Source organism: Drosophila erecta, unplaced genomic scaffold (assembly GCF_003286155.1).
Source record: "Drosophila erecta strain 14021-0224.00,06,07 unplaced genomic scaffold, DereRS2 tig00000283-arrow-arrow-pilon, whole genome shotgun sequence".
Lineage (NCBI taxonomy): Eukaryota > Metazoa > Arthropoda > Insecta > Diptera > Drosophilidae > Drosophila > Drosophila erecta.
The window spans coordinates 812,836-830,282 of NW_020825217.1; the positions used below are offsets into that span (position 1 = coordinate 812,836).

The following is a 17,447-nucleotide window of genomic DNA, read 5'->3' on the forward strand; positions in this document are numbered from 1 at the left end:
ATTGGCCTTTCACTTCGAGCCATTTGTTTACTTCGGCCGCTTGTTGTTCTCCGATGGCTTGGTAATAAACTTGAATTTTATTGTCCAACAAGAATGTTGCAATATGCTTGGCCATAATTTCAACGTCCTGCACATTGTTGCCAAAGTCGGAGGACCTTCCCCTCTATTCACCACCCTTCCCTACTCTTCTCTTGCCCCTTCCTAGCCTCCTGTCCAGCTGAAATTTTGCGGTTTGAGCTCAACGTCTCTTCTGATTGCGCTTGTCCTTGTTTCGGGCTTTTCTTTTCCGCATCCTGGCTCCTTGAGAAGGAGCCGAGTTTGAAGCCAAAACTACATCTTTGCTTGACTGAAAATTTGCATTTTACAAGCTCGCACAGCAAACATTTTAATGGCTCTTTCCAAGTGATTGTTATCAGGAGTCAGACTCACTGTTTACTATGCACCTGTATATGTCTTGGTTTAATCGAGAATGGGCCAACAATTTTTAATACCGAAGATCTTAGAAATATCTACGCTCTTCCGGGCCAAAAAAGGTCAACTTTCAATTGGGAAGTGGAACGAAAGAGCATAACTTATCATTTCATATTTAAAGGCGCTTGCTTTGGCATTTTTGATGCGCGGAAGTCGGGAAAGGAGTCGAAAAGCAGGAGAGTTGTGTCCAAACCATTGCAAGTTTAGTGCAACTTATTTAAAATTTATGATGCACTTGAATTGCAGCTGGCAAAAAGTTGAAAAGTCAACCAAAAAGGGAGGAGGACAAAAAAGGAACTGAAGCTCGGGCGACAAAGGCAAAATTTCAAATGGGAAATGGCAAATGGCAAATGCATAAAGCAGGAATGAAATATTCATTGCATACTTTTTGCCATATTTGGTACATTTTTTTTGCTGACCTTTTACCGCCGTTCCGAATGCTCCAAGTCCGGCAATTAAATATTGAAGAGCCATACAGAATTATTTTAATAATAACAATCGAGTCAAAAAGTAGACTCCCAAATGGTGCATAGCCCATGCTCGAATTGTGTGTGTTTTGAATTGGAAGTTTATTGATCGCTGTTAGGCTATGGATGGAACTTAATGTTTGCCGAAATTGAATATTTTTCGTCGATGTAGAAGGCCAAAACACCCTGATTTAACCCTATAGTGCCACCGCCAGATGCGAAGGTCACGGGAATAGCTTTTCCTGCATTATTCATGGAGCAAAAATCATTCAAGCAAAAGGTTATGTCGGCCTGAGATGAAAGCAATACTACACCAACCCCACTGTGAGTTTGCAGGAGAGTTAGTTTCACATTTGACTAATACATAATTCATATAGTTTTCGCATCAGACGGGCAGACGGCCAGAAGGCTCGTGGCCAAATGCCTAATGACTTAATTAGGCTAATAATGAGCAAGGACCACGAGCTGGTTGGGTTTCCCACTCGTTTTCCGCATCAACATGTGCCAGGAAAACAGCTGCACTATCTCTAGAAAAGCGGGTGGAAAATGTTCTGGCCACTCGATGAAAGCTCGAATGTGTGTGTGTGTGTGTGTGTGCGTGTGCGAATGGTAATTGCGAGGGACGTCGTAAAAATGTTTTAGCCGTGGCTCTCTCATAAATCATAATTAAGCAGAAGATGTGAGAGTGTCACCTCCCCAGCCCGCTGGTAATTAATGTTTGCGTGTGTCTGTGTTGCCTTTTACTTATTAACTCATTTGGGCTAATCATTAGACATCCCCAGCGACCCACTTTGGGGGCTGTCTGGTCCCCGACATTCCAAAATCCCTCCGCCCCATTTCTGTTTACTCACCTTTTCGCGCAGCATATCGCGTATACGACCCGCCTGATTCTTGGACCTGTGCAGCTCCAGTTGCAGCTCCAGACACCGCTCCTGCCAGTTGATCTGTTGAAAAGGAAAGTAAACGATGTCAGTTAGCTAAGACAATTGGTGTCCAGATGGACGAGCCACTCGCAAATAGCCATTTATGGAGCACTTGCACTTTACGCATTCGAAATCACTGAAATAACTCGCTTGTAGATTATCACCTTGTTGCAGAGTGACAATTTACTTCTCCAAGACGCAGCACGAAGGTGCATTCTAATAACCGTCATATGGTTAGGCTTCGGTCTAGGATAACTCCCAGATATTCGACAGAGATCTGATAATCGGAGACTCCTCCGATTTTCCGACATAAAATAATCAGTTTTTTGCCCACAACTTTAAAAATAATTGTCTGAACATGGAATATCATACGTCGTTGAGCTCGTATTTAAATTTGCAATCGAACTGCATCAAAAAACAGGAATTCAATTTTTTGGCCATTTTTTGCAAATTTTGCTGATGTTACCCCTTACAAAAAAATGCAAAAAAACACAAAAAATTGTAATTTTCCAAATCCGTCAAAAAGTGATAGGAGTGGTTAGAGTTGGTAATTAGCTGCTCAAAACTGTAACTCTTTCATTTTTTTGATCATTTTTATGGAAGTTATGATAAAAATTCCCATCAAAAATATCGAATATTTTCCAAAAGTCGTTTTTCCGTTTTTCCGACATAAAATAATCCGTTTTTTGCCCACAACTTTAAAAATAATTGTCTGAACATGGAATGTCATACGTCGTTGAGCTCGTATTTAAATTTGCAATCGAACTGTATCAAAAAACAGGAATTAAATTTTTTGGCCATTTTTTGCAAATTTTGTTGATGTTACACCTTACAAATATTTGCCAAAAGTCGTTTTTTCGATTTTTCGACATAAAATAATCCGTTTTTTGCCCACAACTTTAAAAATAATTATCTGAACATGGAATGTCATACGTCGTTGAGCTCGTATTTAAATTTGCAATCGAACTGTATCAAAAAACAGGAATTCAATTTTTTGGCCATTTTTTGCAAATTTTGCTGATGTTACCCCTTACAAAAAAATGCAAAAAAACACAAAAAATTGTAATTTCCCAAATCCGTCAAAAAGTGATTGGAGTGGTTAGAGTTGGTAATTAGCTGCTCAAAACTGTAACTCTTTCATTTTTTTGATCATTTTTATGGAAGTTATGATAAAAATTCCCATCAAAAATATCGAATATTTGCCAAAAGTCGTTTTTCCGTTTTTCCGACATAAAATAATCCGTTTTTTGCCCACAACTTTAAAAATAATTGTCTGAACATGGAATGTCATACGTCGTTGAGCTAGTATTTAAATTTGCAATCGAACTGTATCAAAAAACAGGAATTAAGTTTTTTTGGTATTTTTTGCAAATTTTGTTGAGTTACACCTTACAAATATTTGCCAAAAGTCGTTTTTTTCGATTTTTCGACATAAAATAATCCGTTTTTTGCCCACAACTTTAAAAATAATTGTCTGAACATGGAATGTCATACGTCGTTGAGCTCGTATTTAAATTTGCAATCGAACTGTATCAAAAAACAGGAATTCAATTTTTTGGCCATTTTTTGCAAATTTTGCTGATGTTACCCCTTACAAAAAAATGCAAAAAAACACAAAAAATTGTAATTTTCCAAATCCGTCAAAAAGTGATTGGAGTGGTTAGAGTTGGTAATTTGCTGCTCAAAACTGTAACTCTTTCATCTTTTTGATCATTTTTATGGAAGTTATGATAAAAATTCCCATCAAAAATATCGAATATTTGCCAAAAGTCGTTTTTCCGTTTTTCCGACATAAAATAATCCGTTTTTTGCCCACAACTTTAAAAATAATTGTCTGAACATGGAATGTCATACGTCGTTGAGCTAGTATTTAAATTTGCAATCGAACTGTATCAAAAAACAGGAATTAAGTTTTTTTGGTATTTTTTGCAAATTTTGTTGAGTTACACCTTACAAATATTTGCCAAAAGTCGTTTTTTCGATTTTTCGACATAAAATAATCCGTTTTTTGCCCACAACTTTAAAAATAATTATCTGAACATGGAATGTCATACGTCGTTGAGCTCGTATTTAAATTTGCAATCGAACTGTATCAAAAAACAGGAATTCAATTTTTTGGCCATTTTTTGCAAATTTTGCTGATGTTACCCCTTACAAAAAAATGCAAAAAAAACACAAAAAATTGTAATTTCCCAAATCCGTCAAAAAGTGATTGGAGTGGTTAGAGTTGGTAATTAGCTGCTCAAAACTGTAACTCTTTCATTTTTTTGATCATTTTTATGGAAGTTATGATAAAAATTCCCATCAAAAATATCGAATATTTGCCAAAAGTCGTTTTTCCGTTTTTCCGACATAAAATAATCCGTTTTTTGCCCACAACTTTAAAAATAATTGTCTGAACATGGAATGTCATACGTCGTTGAGCTAGTATTTAAATTTGCAATCGAACTGTATCAAAAAACAGGAATTAAGTTTTTTTGGTATTTTTTGCAAATTTTGTTGAGTTACACCTTACAAATATTTGCCAAAAGTCGTTTTTTCGATTTTTCGACATAAAATAATCCGTTTTTTGCCCACAACTTTAAAAATAATTGTCTGAACATGGAATGTCATACGTCGTTGAGCTCGTATTTAAATTTGCAATCGAACTGTATCAAAAAACAGGAATTCAATTTTTTGGCCATTTTTTGCAAATTTTGCTGATGTTACCCCTTACAAAAAAATGCAAAAAAACACAAAAAATTGTAATTTTCCAAATCCGTCAAAAAGTGATTGGAGTGGTTAGAGTTGGTAATTTGCTGCTCAAAACTGTAACTCTTTCATCTTTTTGATCATTTTTATGGAAGTTATGATACAAATTCCCATCAAAAATATCGAATATTTGCCAAAAGTCGTTTTTCCGTTTTTCCGACATAAAATAATCCGTTTTTTGCCCACAACTTTAAAAATAATTGTCTGAACATGGAATGTCATACGTCATTGAGCTCGTATTTAAATTTGCAATTGAACTGTATCAAAAAACAGGAATTAAATTTTTTGGCCATTTTTTGCAAATTTTGTTGATGTTACACCTTACAAATATCTGCCAAAAGTCGTTTTTTCGATTTTTCGACATAAAATAATCCGTTTTTTGCCCACAACTTTAAAAATAATTATCTGAACATGGAATGTCATACGCCGTTGAGCTCGTATTTAAATTTGCAATCGAACTGTATCAAAAAACAGGAATTCAATTTTTTGGCCATTTTTTGCAAATTTTGCTGATGTTACCCCTTACAAAAAAATGCAAAAAAACACAAAAAATTGTAATTTCCCAAATCCGTCAAAAAGTGATAGGAGTGGTTAGAGTTGGTAATTAGCTGCTCAAAACTGTAACTCTTTTTTTTTTTTAATCATTTTTATGGAAGTTATGATAAAAATTCCCATCAAAAATATCGAATATTTGCCAAAAGTCGTTTTTCCGTTTTTCCGACATAAAATAATCCGTTTTTTGCCCACAACTTTAAAAATAATTGTCTGAACATGGAATGTCATACGTCGTTGAGCTCGTATTTAAATTGGCAATCGAACTGTATCAAAAAACAGGAATTAAATTTTTTGGCCATTTTTTGCAAATTTTGTTGATGTTACACCTTACAAATATTTGCCAAAAGTCGTTTTTTCGATTTTTCGACATAAAATAATCCGTTTTTTGCCCACAACTTTAAAAATAATTGTCTGAACATGGAATGTCATACGTCGTTGAGCTCGTATTTAAATTTGCAATCGAACTGTATCAAAAAACAGGAATTAAATTTTTTGGCCATTTTTTGCAAATTTTGCTGATGTTACCCCTTACAAAAAAATGCAAAAAAACACAAAAAATTGTAATTTCCCAAATCCGTCAAAAAGTGATAGGAGTGGTTAGAGTTGGTAATTAGCTGCTCAAAACTGTAACTCTTTCATCTTTTTGATCATTTTTATGGAAGTTATGATAAAAATTCCCAACAAAAATATCGAATATTTGCCAAAAGTCGTTTTTCCGTTTTTCGACATAAAATAATCCGTTTTTTGCCCACAACTTTAAAAATAATTGTCTGAACATGGAATGTCATACGTCGTTGAGCTCGTATTTAAATTTGCAATCGAACTGTATCAAAAAACAGGAATTCAATTTTTTGGCCATTTTTTGCAAATTTTGCTGATGTTACCCCTTACAAAAAATGCAAAAAAACACAAAAAATTGTAATTTCCCAAATCCGTCAAAAAGTGTTAGGAGTGGTTAGAGTTGGTAATTAGCTGCTCAAAACTGTAACTCTTTCATCTTTTTGATCATTTTTATGGAAGTTATGATAAAAATTCCCATCAAAAATATCGAATATTTTCCAAAAGTCGTTTTTCCGTTTTTCCGACATAAAATAATCCGTTTTCTGTCCACAACTTTAAAAATAATTGTCTGAACAAAGAATGTCATACGTCGTTGAGCTCGTATTTAAATTTGCAATCGAACTGTATCAAAAAACAGGAAATAAATTTTTTGGCAATTTTTTGCAAATTTTGCTGATGTTACCCCTTACAAAAAAAGGCAAAAAATCACAAAAAAATTTATTTTCCCAAATCCGTCAAAAAGTGATAGGGATGGTTAGCGTTGGTAATTAGCTGCTCAAAACTGTAACTCTTTCATCTTTTTGATCATTTTTATGGAAGTTATGATAAAAATTCCCAACAAAAATATCGAATATTTGCCAAAAGTCGTTTTTCCGTTTTTCCGACATAAAATAATCCGTTTTTTGCCCACAACTTTAAAAATAATTGTCTGAACATGGAATGTCATACGTCGTTGAGCTCGTATTTAAATTGGCAATCGAACTGTATCAAAAAACAGGAATTAAATTTTTTGGCCATTTTTTGCAAATTTTGTTGATGTTACACCTTACAAATATTTGCCAAAAGTCGTTTTTTCGATTTTTCGACATAAAATAATCCGTTTTTTGCCCACAACTTTAAAAATAATTGTCTGAACATGGAATGTCATACGTCGTTGAACTCGTATTTAAATTGGCAATCGAACTGTATCAAAAAACAGGAATTAAATTTTTTGGCCATTTTTTGCAAATTTTGTTGATGTTACACCTTACAAATATTTGCCAAAAGTCGTTTTTCCGTTTTTCCGACATAAAATAATCCGTTTTTTGACCACAACTTTAAAAATAATTGTCTGAACATGGAATGTCATACGTCGTTGAGCTCGTATTTAAATTGGCAATCGAACTGTATCAAAAAACAGGAATTAAATTTTTTGGCCATTTTTTGCAAATTTTGTTGATGTTACACCTTACAAATATTTGCCAAAAGTCGTTTTTTCGATTTTTCGACATAAAATAATCCGTTTTTTGCCCACAACTTTAAAAATAATTGTCTGAACATGGAATGTCATACGTCGTTGAGTTCGTATTTAAATTTGCAATCGAACTGTATCAAAAAACAGGAATTAAATTTTTTGGCCATTTTTTGCAAATTTTGCTGATGTTACCCCTTACAAAAAAATGCAAAAAAACACAAAAAATTGTAATTTCCCAAATCCGTCAAAAAGTGATAGAAGTGGTTAGAGTTGGTAATTAGCTGCTCAAAACTGTAACTCTTTCATCTTTTTGATCATTTTTATGGAAGTTATGATAAAAATTCCCATCAAAAATATCGAATATTTGCCAAAAGTCGTTTTTCCGTTTTTCCGACATAAAATAATCCGTTTTTTGCCCACAACTTTAAAAATAATTGTCTGAACATGGAATGTCATACGTCGTTGAGCTCGTATTTAAATTTGCAATCGAACTGTATCAAAAAACAGGAATTAAATTTTTTGGCCATTTTTTGCAAATTTTGCTGATGTTACCCCTTTCGTCAGGTCTTCGACGAGATAAAGGTTTTTTGGTCTACCCCGTTTTCCTTAATAAATACAAATAAAAAAAGTGAAATTGATTATACAAACTCACCTGCGGCAAGGCCTGGCCATAGTTGTTCACCTGGTGAACGTCCAGATGTTCGGTGAGCGTGGAAAAGTGCGGCCATGGGGCATCCGGCGCATCGAGAGCTGCCAGCACGGGATTCACAGCGGACTGAGCCGTCGTGGAGGTCGAAGTCCTGGGCAGCACATCCCTCGACTGCTGTTCCGCCTTTACCTGATTCGGCTTGGCCGGGATGGGCGGTGGGCGTGGAGCGCGACGGGGCAACAGCCTCGGACTATTCGGTGTAGATGCAGTGAGTCCAGGGGCTCCAGATGCCGCTGCAGTTCCGCCAGTGGTGAAACGCCCCTGAGCCAGTGGTATTTGTCCACTGAAGGAGGTGGCTCTTTTGGCCAGAAGCGGAGATCCCTGCAGAGATTGTGATCCACGTGCCACGCCCAATTGGGTCGGCAGCGAGGGCGGCTGGCTGTGCTGCAGGTGGTGCACTTGGTGGTGGTAGAAGTGCGAGGGAAAGGTGTGCAGATAGCCGCTGCCGGCGACTTCTTGCGGCCGCAGCAAATAGTTGTGGGCGTGACTGTAGTATTGCAATGAGTTTAGGGGGCTGGCCACGCCCAGCGAAGGCGTGGCCCGCCCTGAAGTCGAGGCAGAGGCACTGGCCGAAGGCGATGGCGACGAGGAGGCGGATCTCCTCCGGATCTCCGCAGACAACAGCTGCGGCTCCGGCTGTAGCTGCGCGTGCGGATGCTGCTGCGGATGCAGCTGCTCCTGGGAACGCAAGAGCTGCTGCTGCTGAAGATTGGTTAGCGTATCGAAGATTTGCGATAGGCGACCCAAAGGCACTTCGTCAGACATTGACGCGTTGTGGCTGAAAGTGCAGATGGTGAATTAAGTTAGAATGTAAAATGAAGCCATATTCTGGTGCATTTGGTTATGTTTCAGCTGAATGCATAACAAATATATCTGTTCAAATGAAGTCCACCACCTACTAATCTCCATCTCAAGCCGAATGTGTTGGGAAGTTTCCTCGGATTAAGTGTGCCTGGAGTCGGAATGTCACATCTCGAGCTAGACCCATTTGTTCAGTTGTGCCAGAGACACCTTCTCACACAAACCTTTGGAACTTTCGTTAGTTTATAAATTTTCCTTATTTTTGTTTTTTGTAAGCTAAATTTCGATATCTAAACAAATTGCATCCCCTAGACCATGGCGAATCCGAAATCGAGCGGTGGCAACAAGTCCAAGGGCAATAGACACCAACACCGGCAGTCGCAGCAAAATTCGCAACAGCAGCACCAGTCGCAGCAGTCGCAGCAGACGCAGCTGGACCCCTCGCAGCTATCCCAGCTGACACCCACACCGGTGGCAGCCACTGGCCTAGAACCGGCCACCGCCACGCCGCTGAATTCGCATCCTTCGGAGGACACTCTGGCCTTGGCCGCAGCCGTCGCCGCCTCGATTCCAGCTGCCCCCCTGGCTCGACCCATTCCCGATCGCCGCTCCACCACGCCGGCGGTGGTGACCCCGACCAGCAACAGTCTGCCGGAGACCTGCGATGCCGCCGAAAATCTGGCCACCTCGCGGACTACATCGGCGGCACCCGCCGCCTCCGAAAACAGACGCGGCATCTTCCAGCGGCTCTTCGGATGGAGCTCGTGATGGGCACCCCTTCTCGCCAACAAAATTCTCCGCAGACCTGGCACTTTGATCGATTGTTGCATCCTTTAGATTCTTTGCAAGCGAAAATTTTCAATTCATATAAAAATTGATTTAATTTTAAAGTTATCAAAATGTACACAACTAACAATCATTAAAGCTTCTATTTAATTACAAAGAGCTCCCTTTTTGATCGCTACAAAATTGATAGCCGAATATTTGTGCCCGTTCCAAACATTGCACAAACAATGATGCGCAATCCATCAACCCGCCAATCTGGCAATCGGTTTGGGCATTACCAGATCCCAGTCAACATTTACACCTATCTACGTGCCCAAGCGAGGAAATCAATGCGAGCAGATGAAAAAGTGAGGGAAAGTGAGGGAAACGCGATGGAGCAGAGCGAGAACGAATGACACCAGCAGACGGAAAAGTGGAAAGTGGGCACTGGACACTAGACAGTGGACACTGGACAGACAGCGCAGGGTGCAGAGCATGAAACTGGAGAAAACTGGCCAACAGGTGCGCGAATCTGGGGCATCAATCGCCACTACGTGTGCGCAATGTCTAATCAACGGGACAAAAGTCCATGGAAAAGGGCAGTTGGCAATTGAATATGCCACTAAATTATAGACAGCAGACTTGACATTCGGGAGTGGCGGCGCCCCTTTCATCTTTTGTGGTCCGTGGACTGCTGGCTGATGGCTTTTCCAGCTTTTCCCGAGCAGCCCTCCCTTCCTACTCCGCTCCGTTGCAGCTCCTTTCTGGGCACTTTCTTTGCTGTGAATTTTTGTGGCTAAAAGCCTTTGGTTGCAAGCTCTCCGGTCGAAAGTCCATTTCCATTGCTGCAACTCCTTTGCCAAATCTCTGGAGCTGTGGCTGTGGTCGAAGGGACGCAGGACGTAGGACGCAGGACACCGGAAGCAGGACGCAGGACGCAGAACCCACGACCCAAAGCAGACACATTCATAAGAATTATATTCCAATTTTAGAGCAGGGCTCCGTACTTTCTTCTGCATGGAGCTGAAGAATATGTGTGTAGCTCCTGTGTGTGTGCGCTCACTTCATTTTGCAAATTTTGATTTAATTCGAGTTGATTGAAATTCAAATTCAGTTTTTGATTTGACAAAATGTGTCCTGCCGCCCACTCTAGGCCACTTCACTCCTTCTTGCTGCTCTCGATTTTAAGTGCACTCAGTACCAACCAAATTGTTTCTAATTTGCTCGGGCTTTGTGAAAACTGGCAACATTGCTAGAGGCTCCTCCGGAACCTTACGCTTCAAGGGAGCCGGAAGTGTCCACAAGCCTGCCGATTAGCCAGTGAAGTGCGACAACAGGGCGGCAGGTTGAACAAAAGTGCATCCAAGTGAATTTGTATTTCGGTATAGAAGGATTTTGCAGGGCACATATAACATCAAGTACTCGTAATCGAAGATTCCGATTGAAAGTGCATGTGCGAAACAGAAGTTTTTAAGAAAAGTCTAGCCTCACTGCGTGTGCGTGACTGTACCTCATAATAGAACCGCCATTTTGGCGGGTTTAACGAACCCATTACATGGCATTAGGCCGGGAAGTGAAGCTCGGTCAGATTGGCAGGCCTGGAAGTCATAAGCGTAAGCGGCTTAGCAAAGCTTGTTTTGCATACACATATGGTTACTTGCAACTGGTAACTGGTAAGCTGGAAGCATGCTAGTATATATCTTTGTTTACACTCGGCTTAGTACGAACTTGGCCAACATATGAACGGCAAACGGAAACGGAAACGGAATTGGAAATGGAAAGGGTCTGGGGATGCGGAGACTGCAACTCAGATACAGTTGAACAACTGTCGGATACCGACACTCCGCCTCAGCTTTGGGTTAACTTAACTTGGCTAAGTGCAGCAGTGCACTGTAGTTCCCCGGGCGAAAGGATTTTCTTGGGGCTTGCGACATGGGGGTTGGAGTTTGGAGTTTGGGAGAATGGCAAATCCAACTGCATTGTCTTACGCTTGCTCTTAGCTTAGCTCCCTAATGGAGGAATACGGGGGAACCCGAATATAAGAATGGCGACATGGAATGGAAAACTCACTCAAATAGTTGGCAAAACTTGTTCACGGCTCCAATGAAGTGCAGAGTGCAGAGCGGCAGAGGCAAAGGGGCGGACACAAAGACAGAGCGAAGCAAAACAAATTTCTAAAAACCCCAGACGATAGTTAAGCTCCCCTTCTTGGGGTTTCCCAGTACCCAGCACTGCAGTTCCGGTTCCTACGTAGTTTTCCAGTTTCAGTTTCAGTTGCCACTCGGAGCTCTGCCAAATATTATACAATGTATTTATGTATCATCAGCACTGCAAGCAAAACTGAGCTGCCTTTTAAGAATTTCTATGCGAAGCAAACGCATCTCCTCCTGCCACAAATTGTTTCATTACATGTATTCTGTTGACACTAGCGTTACATAATGGATTCGCTTGGGAGTGGTAAATATGTGGACAGTATGGTAAACTGTTAGCTCAATTTCATCGAACAACTTTTATGATACACCGCGCAATGCTGTCTGCCGCATGTAAAGTTGTAAAATTAATACAACATAAAATTTCAAACGTACCCACACCCACACCCCCACCCATCGGCATGACAACACATCCTCCACACCGGCGACCATTTCAGCAGCGTAGTAGCGGCCCCCCTGCCTTTGTTGTGGCACTTCAAAAATTTAATAAACACTGCTGCATCGTTCGCATGCCAATAATTTCACAGCACTTCTGCAGGGCCCCCCCTTCGGAGCCCCCCTCCTGCACCCTAACTGTACCCACTGCACTGTGTAATGCGTCGTCAATTTGAAAAACATTGTCAATGCATGTGGGTAACGAGAAAAGCTCAGTGATGGTGTGAGCCAACTAATAACTGGTGTGGCAGGATAACCAGACACAGTAACGCAGCCCACCCACCTTTCCGCAAGTTTACTCCGACTTACTTCCCTGTTACTTTGTTAGAACTCATCTTATTTCCTTTTTTCACTTTGCTGCATTAAAAGGGGAACTTACTGCTGGGAACAAAGATGCAAGCTCCGGATTCCGGAATGCAATTTAAAGGTTTTGTGGTTCTCTGGCGCAACGTTGCATGCCTTCCGGTTGCTGTTGGTCACACTGCGTAAGTGATATGCACTTCGGTCACACTGCATGCGCGCTCGCTGTGAAGTATGCAAACATTTGCTCCGTTTCCCCATATGTACATAATTTGCGAGCTCCTAAGCCAGGGTATTACCCACTTCCACACCTTGCCGCTGCTATTTTCTCTTTTTATAACCACTCCCGCATTCATTTTTCCCTTTGCTTTCTTTTCGCTCTTTCTTTCAACTATTTTTCACTCAATTCCAACGAAAAATTTATAATAAATGCTCGCGCACATGTGATGTCGCGCATTTTAATTGGTCTCTGCCACAGTAACTCCGAAAGGGAGTACTGAAGGGGGCTCCAGGGGGCTCTAGGGGAGCTCCAGAAGGGTGGGGGCCCTGGACCCAGACAAACCGTGCAACTGTGGGCCCAGTCCACACACAAGTGCCACATACGAGTATATGCCATATATATTGCCGGCAAGTGTGAGTCGAGGGCCTTAACTCTTGGGTGCGTCGGTCGTCTTTCCTCCTCTTTCTGTTGTTCGTTGTCTGCGGTTTCTCCTTGTAAAACGGTTGTCATTCTGCAGTTGTTGTTTATGCTAGTTGGTAAGCACTTGTACGGGGGTCGGGTGCCGGGGGTCAGGGCTGCCCCTCCATGACCTACGTGACAAGCAAAGAGACTTACAACAAAGCACCGACTGGCGACTAACGACTTTGGGTCTAGATCAACTAGATATATCTTGGCCCATACATTACGCTGCCTTACAAGTGTGCGACTGCGAATGCGAGGGTGTACGCCCAGATGAGCTGGAAGTACTATCTTTTGCACACTATCCATCCCGAGAATATTTATAGTTCGACACTATACTCGTATTTGTAATCAGAAGACGGCCCAATATGGCCCAATATTATGTACATGTATGAGTGCAGATGCTAATTTAGATGAGTACAGTAGAGATATCCAGTAAAGTGATCATGACTCACCAAAAATTTCAACCGAATTCCGACGTAAAGCTGGCCAAACCATAACTTTGTGCTGTAAGAGCAAAACTAAAACATTGCGACTCCCAAACAAACCGTTAGCTGTTGGACAAGCTCTTAACCACATACTAACCGTCAAGACAGACAGAAAAAGAAACAGCAACAGAAACAGAAACAAAAACAATACTACCGACCAACTATAAAAGCCGAATAAAAATGGAAATAAAAGAAGCAAAACAAACCGGTTCGCCACCCGCTTCGAAAACTTCCTGCCAACAACAAGAGCAACAACATGTTGCTTCTAATGAGAGCAGAACAACAACAATTAGAAGAACAACAAGCAGCAAACAAAAACTGTCAAAAATTAAGCAGCTAATTAAGAAGCATGACCGTTGGCCGTTTTAGAGAACCCACAATCAGAGTCACAATCAGAACGAAAAAGAATCAGCATCCGAGTCAGAGTCAGAGGCACTGGCAGAAAAAAGACCAGCCGAACCCATCGACCTTCGCATGGACCAGTTTTCTCAAATGGCTAGAAACACGCTGGAGATCTAGACGCCTTTGTCGAGTGGGTCGACACCCGCAACTGCAATTGCCAAAAATAGCTGAGCAACTAGCCAGACCGAATGGTGCTATACCCTGCCAAGCACAAATGTCTGTTAGGGTGCAAAATGAAATCCATCTTTGAACGAAATATCATTGGGTGCGTCGTCTCGCTTCCTTGTGGCAACCACTGCTAGGAATACTAGTCTAGCTCATTCCAATGTCGGATATAGCCCGACTAAGAGGTGCAAAGCCGACGTAATTTCGAGGGATTAAGACCCAAGTCCGACTCAGGTGCTCAGGTGCTCAGCAGAGCAGTTCCCTTCCCTACAACACCACACTGACCTACATTCAACTGGGTTCGGTTGAGCTTGGCGTTAGTTTGGTTTCCGTTCACTTGGGTCGCCAGCCAAAAGCGCGGCCAGCGAAGTTGCGAGTGTTTGACAATTGGCTGCGCTGCTTTCCGTGTGTTTTTGGGCGACTGCAATATTTATGATTCGCATTCGCCTTAATTAAATTCACAAGACTGGGAACAGCAGCCGGGGAGGGGAGCGTGGGGGAGCTCAACACAGTTGACTTTACGACTTGCATTTAATTAAAGCCAATTACTGCTGAACCTGACGCACTTCCAGGGTGGAGAGGTGTGTGGCAACGATCCGAGTTGCGATTAAGGGTGGAATGGTTTTGGAGTATAAACACTGCAGTTACAGCCAATTGAAATCGATTGTGCCAATCGTAGGCCCCACATTCCATTCGCCCCCACTTCAGTCACTCGTACTGTTCATATTCCTTGAGTGACAGCCCGTAGGATCTCTGGAATGAGTAACACATTGAGTAATGATGTGTCATAAAGAGAAGCTATCTTCATTAAAGTGCAGCACAACAGACATGGGCAATGGGTGTTATCTATGCAAAATAACTATAAATAAACAAGGAGATATGGAGAGACGGACTCGAACTTGCAGCCGAGTGACTTAGGCACATGCCTATAAACAAAAACATACAAATAGGATGGGAGGGGAAGGGGAAGGGGAAGGGGGGAAATGACCAAGTTGAAAATCCATAATAACGACAACAATGAAATAACACTGCGACAACTGCGGATAGCAAACAAGAGGAGAAACAGCAATAATGGCAATAATGCGAAAAATAACAACAGTTGAAAAAGTCAACGTACTGCGAGAAAAATTTCCACAACAGCTGCTGCAGAGCCGAAACGTCGGCTCAAAATGCTCGTTTCGTGAGAATAGTGAGAATGTAAGTGTAACTCTCTTTGCTCAGTTACTCTCAGCGGTTACGTCTTGGGAGAGCGTCAGGCCAGCGCTCTGTTAACTGTCAACTGTTAACAGAGCTCCGCATTTCACTCACATTCCACTCGCTCGCCTACAGTGAAGCCCAGCTACTGGTGAGCAGCAGCAGCAGGAGCTTCGTTTGAAATATTCCCCTTTTGGTCCTTCGCGCCGCATAGCACGTTATGTCGTTTGCAGTTTTGAACTTGGGAAACATAAGAGCTGAGTAATAGAGTGAGCCTATCGAAGTACTACTGTAGTTCGGCGACTCATGCGGACAGAGCTTGGGCAGAGCACTCACTTGCCTGGCAACGTACGAAATATTTTAACGACCTGCGGCCGAATCAATAGAGAATGATGGCAAATTTATTTCATTTTTTATATGTGCGCTCCTTTGCTTGCCGTTGTGCTTGTTTTTTTTGTTTATGTAAAAATAGCATGCAATTGTTTTAAGCATGAAAGGGTGCCAGTGGGTGGGGCTGTCATAAAAACGCGAGCGACTCAAGTGGAGTGCAATTGACGCCATCGATTAAACAAGAATGGGAATCACTTTGCGCGCGGCGCCTGGTCCCATTCAAAATGGGAAAAATGGGAAAAACGAGCCAGACGTTGGAAAAGCTGCGGCCCAGGAAAACTAATTGCCGATGGGCCAAGACTGTCGAATATGGGAATTATGCGAATTATGGGAATGGCAACGACCCTGACCTTGTGGTTCCTTGCGGTGTCAGCTCGAACTATCTGCTATTTGCGGATTGCAGACTCAAACTTTGAACTATTAATGCCAGAAGATAATTGGATAATCATTTGTGGACATGAAGCAATCTTTGTGGTTCAACTAAATGACATTCTGCTCTCAACGCTCGAACAAAGAATGCCATGTGAAGCTGTTGTAAAAGAGGACAAATGAGGACGCATATGTACATAAATACAGCTGTGCGCTCAGCTCACTTGCAGCTACATTTTATAAAGCCAAACACCCACCCACCCACTCAGATCCCCTTTCAACCCACTGCCACACATGCTATATTTACATATAAATGGCTATGCACTGCAATACATTTCTCCATTTTCCCAAAACTAAGAAGTTGTATTGCGACATTACTTTGGCGATTTCTGTGCCATTGCATGTCATCTGAATACATTTAGTTTTCTTTTTCTGCAAATTGAATATTACATCTTTTCATCGTGAAAACTAAGGTGGCCTGGGCGACCAAATGCGACTGACAAGCCACGAATGTGGAGCAATCATAATTCCTGGCTTTTATCATCAGGGAAAACAAAAGGGAAATGCTCATTAAACGAGCAGCGACAAGGGAAAAACGAGGAGAGGGAGTTGTGTCACAGGAGGCAGAGGTTGGGAAAGCAGAAAAGCAAGGCCGAAGTGCAGGAAATGTCAGCGTTGACAAGAAAATGCACTCGCTACGCCGAAAGGATATACACTTGACACACACCACACACCAATACACACACACACACACACAAAGCACACACATGCTAGCACGAGCCATTAGCATATGGCCGGAAAATGAGGGAAAGCGGATGGAGTGGGGTGCATGTTTGCACAGCCAGCTGGGTGGAAACGGAGTGGCAGAAAAACGGCAAGAGGGTGATTTTGCCTCTGACGAGAGGTTCAAAGTTCAAATGCCAAATCGAGACCATTAATGAAAACAAACAAACAAAGTGCTCCACAAGAAAAATGACCCAGACAAATGAAACAAAACCTGTAGTAGATGATTTTCCGTAGGTGGAACTGAACTGAACTCGGTTGAAGAAGTATGTATACCCCCAATCCGCCGATGCAAAGATCCAAGGCACTAGATGCTAGCCTCAAGGAGGTGGAGAGCTCGTTCTCCATTCGACTCCATTCCATTCCAATTCCGTCGATGTCAAGGTCACCAACCACATGTATTTTCATTTGGGAGGGAAACCCAAAGCCACACACAGGCGATGTGGCCAATTGGCAGAACCATTGGCTGCATTTTTCATTTGGCCAATAATCACAACATTTACCAGCACCATAACTAACATGCAACATCCGATGAGATGTGTTTCCTCCCATCCGCCATTCCGTGCCCCAGATCTC

At 41.7% G+C, this 17,447-nt stretch overlaps 2 protein-coding genes across 5 annotated transcripts in view; one reads left to right on the forward strand and one right to left on the reverse strand.

Moving 5' to 3' along the window:
- The window catches only part of LOC6555766 (uncharacterized protein CG43867), a 123,039-nt gene that overhangs the window by 79,585 nt on the left and 26,007 nt on the right, over positions 1 to 17,447 (reverse strand). For all 4 annotated transcript variants that reach the window (XM_026983112.1, XM_026983114.1, XM_026983115.1 and 1 more), the window contains exons 2-3: positions 7,834 to 8,668; positions 1,790 to 1,882 (exon numbers count right to left, since the gene is read on the reverse strand). In XM_026983112.1, the coding sequence (XP_026838913.1) occupies positions 1,790 to 1,882; positions 7,834 to 8,668 (928 nt within the window). The remainder of the gene's footprint in view (positions 1 to 1,789; positions 1,883 to 7,833; positions 8,669 to 17,447) is intronic.
- LOC6555752 (probable serine/threonine-protein kinase DDB_G0267686) lies at positions 8,874 to 9,560 on the forward strand. The gene is made up of 2 exons (XM_001982406.3): positions 8,874 to 8,928; positions 9,004 to 9,560. The coding sequence occupies exon 2, from the start codon at positions 9,007 to 9,009 to the stop codon at positions 9,457 to 9,459; it is 453 nt and encodes a 150-aa protein (XP_001982442.3). The 5' UTR covers positions 8,874 to 8,928; positions 9,004 to 9,006; the 3' UTR covers positions 9,460 to 9,560.

Coding starts and splice junctions, on each gene's coding strand:
- LOC6555752 (XM_001982406.3), top strand. CDS start 9,007: ATGGCGAATCCGAAATCGAGCGGTGGCAACAAGTCCAAGGGCAATAGA.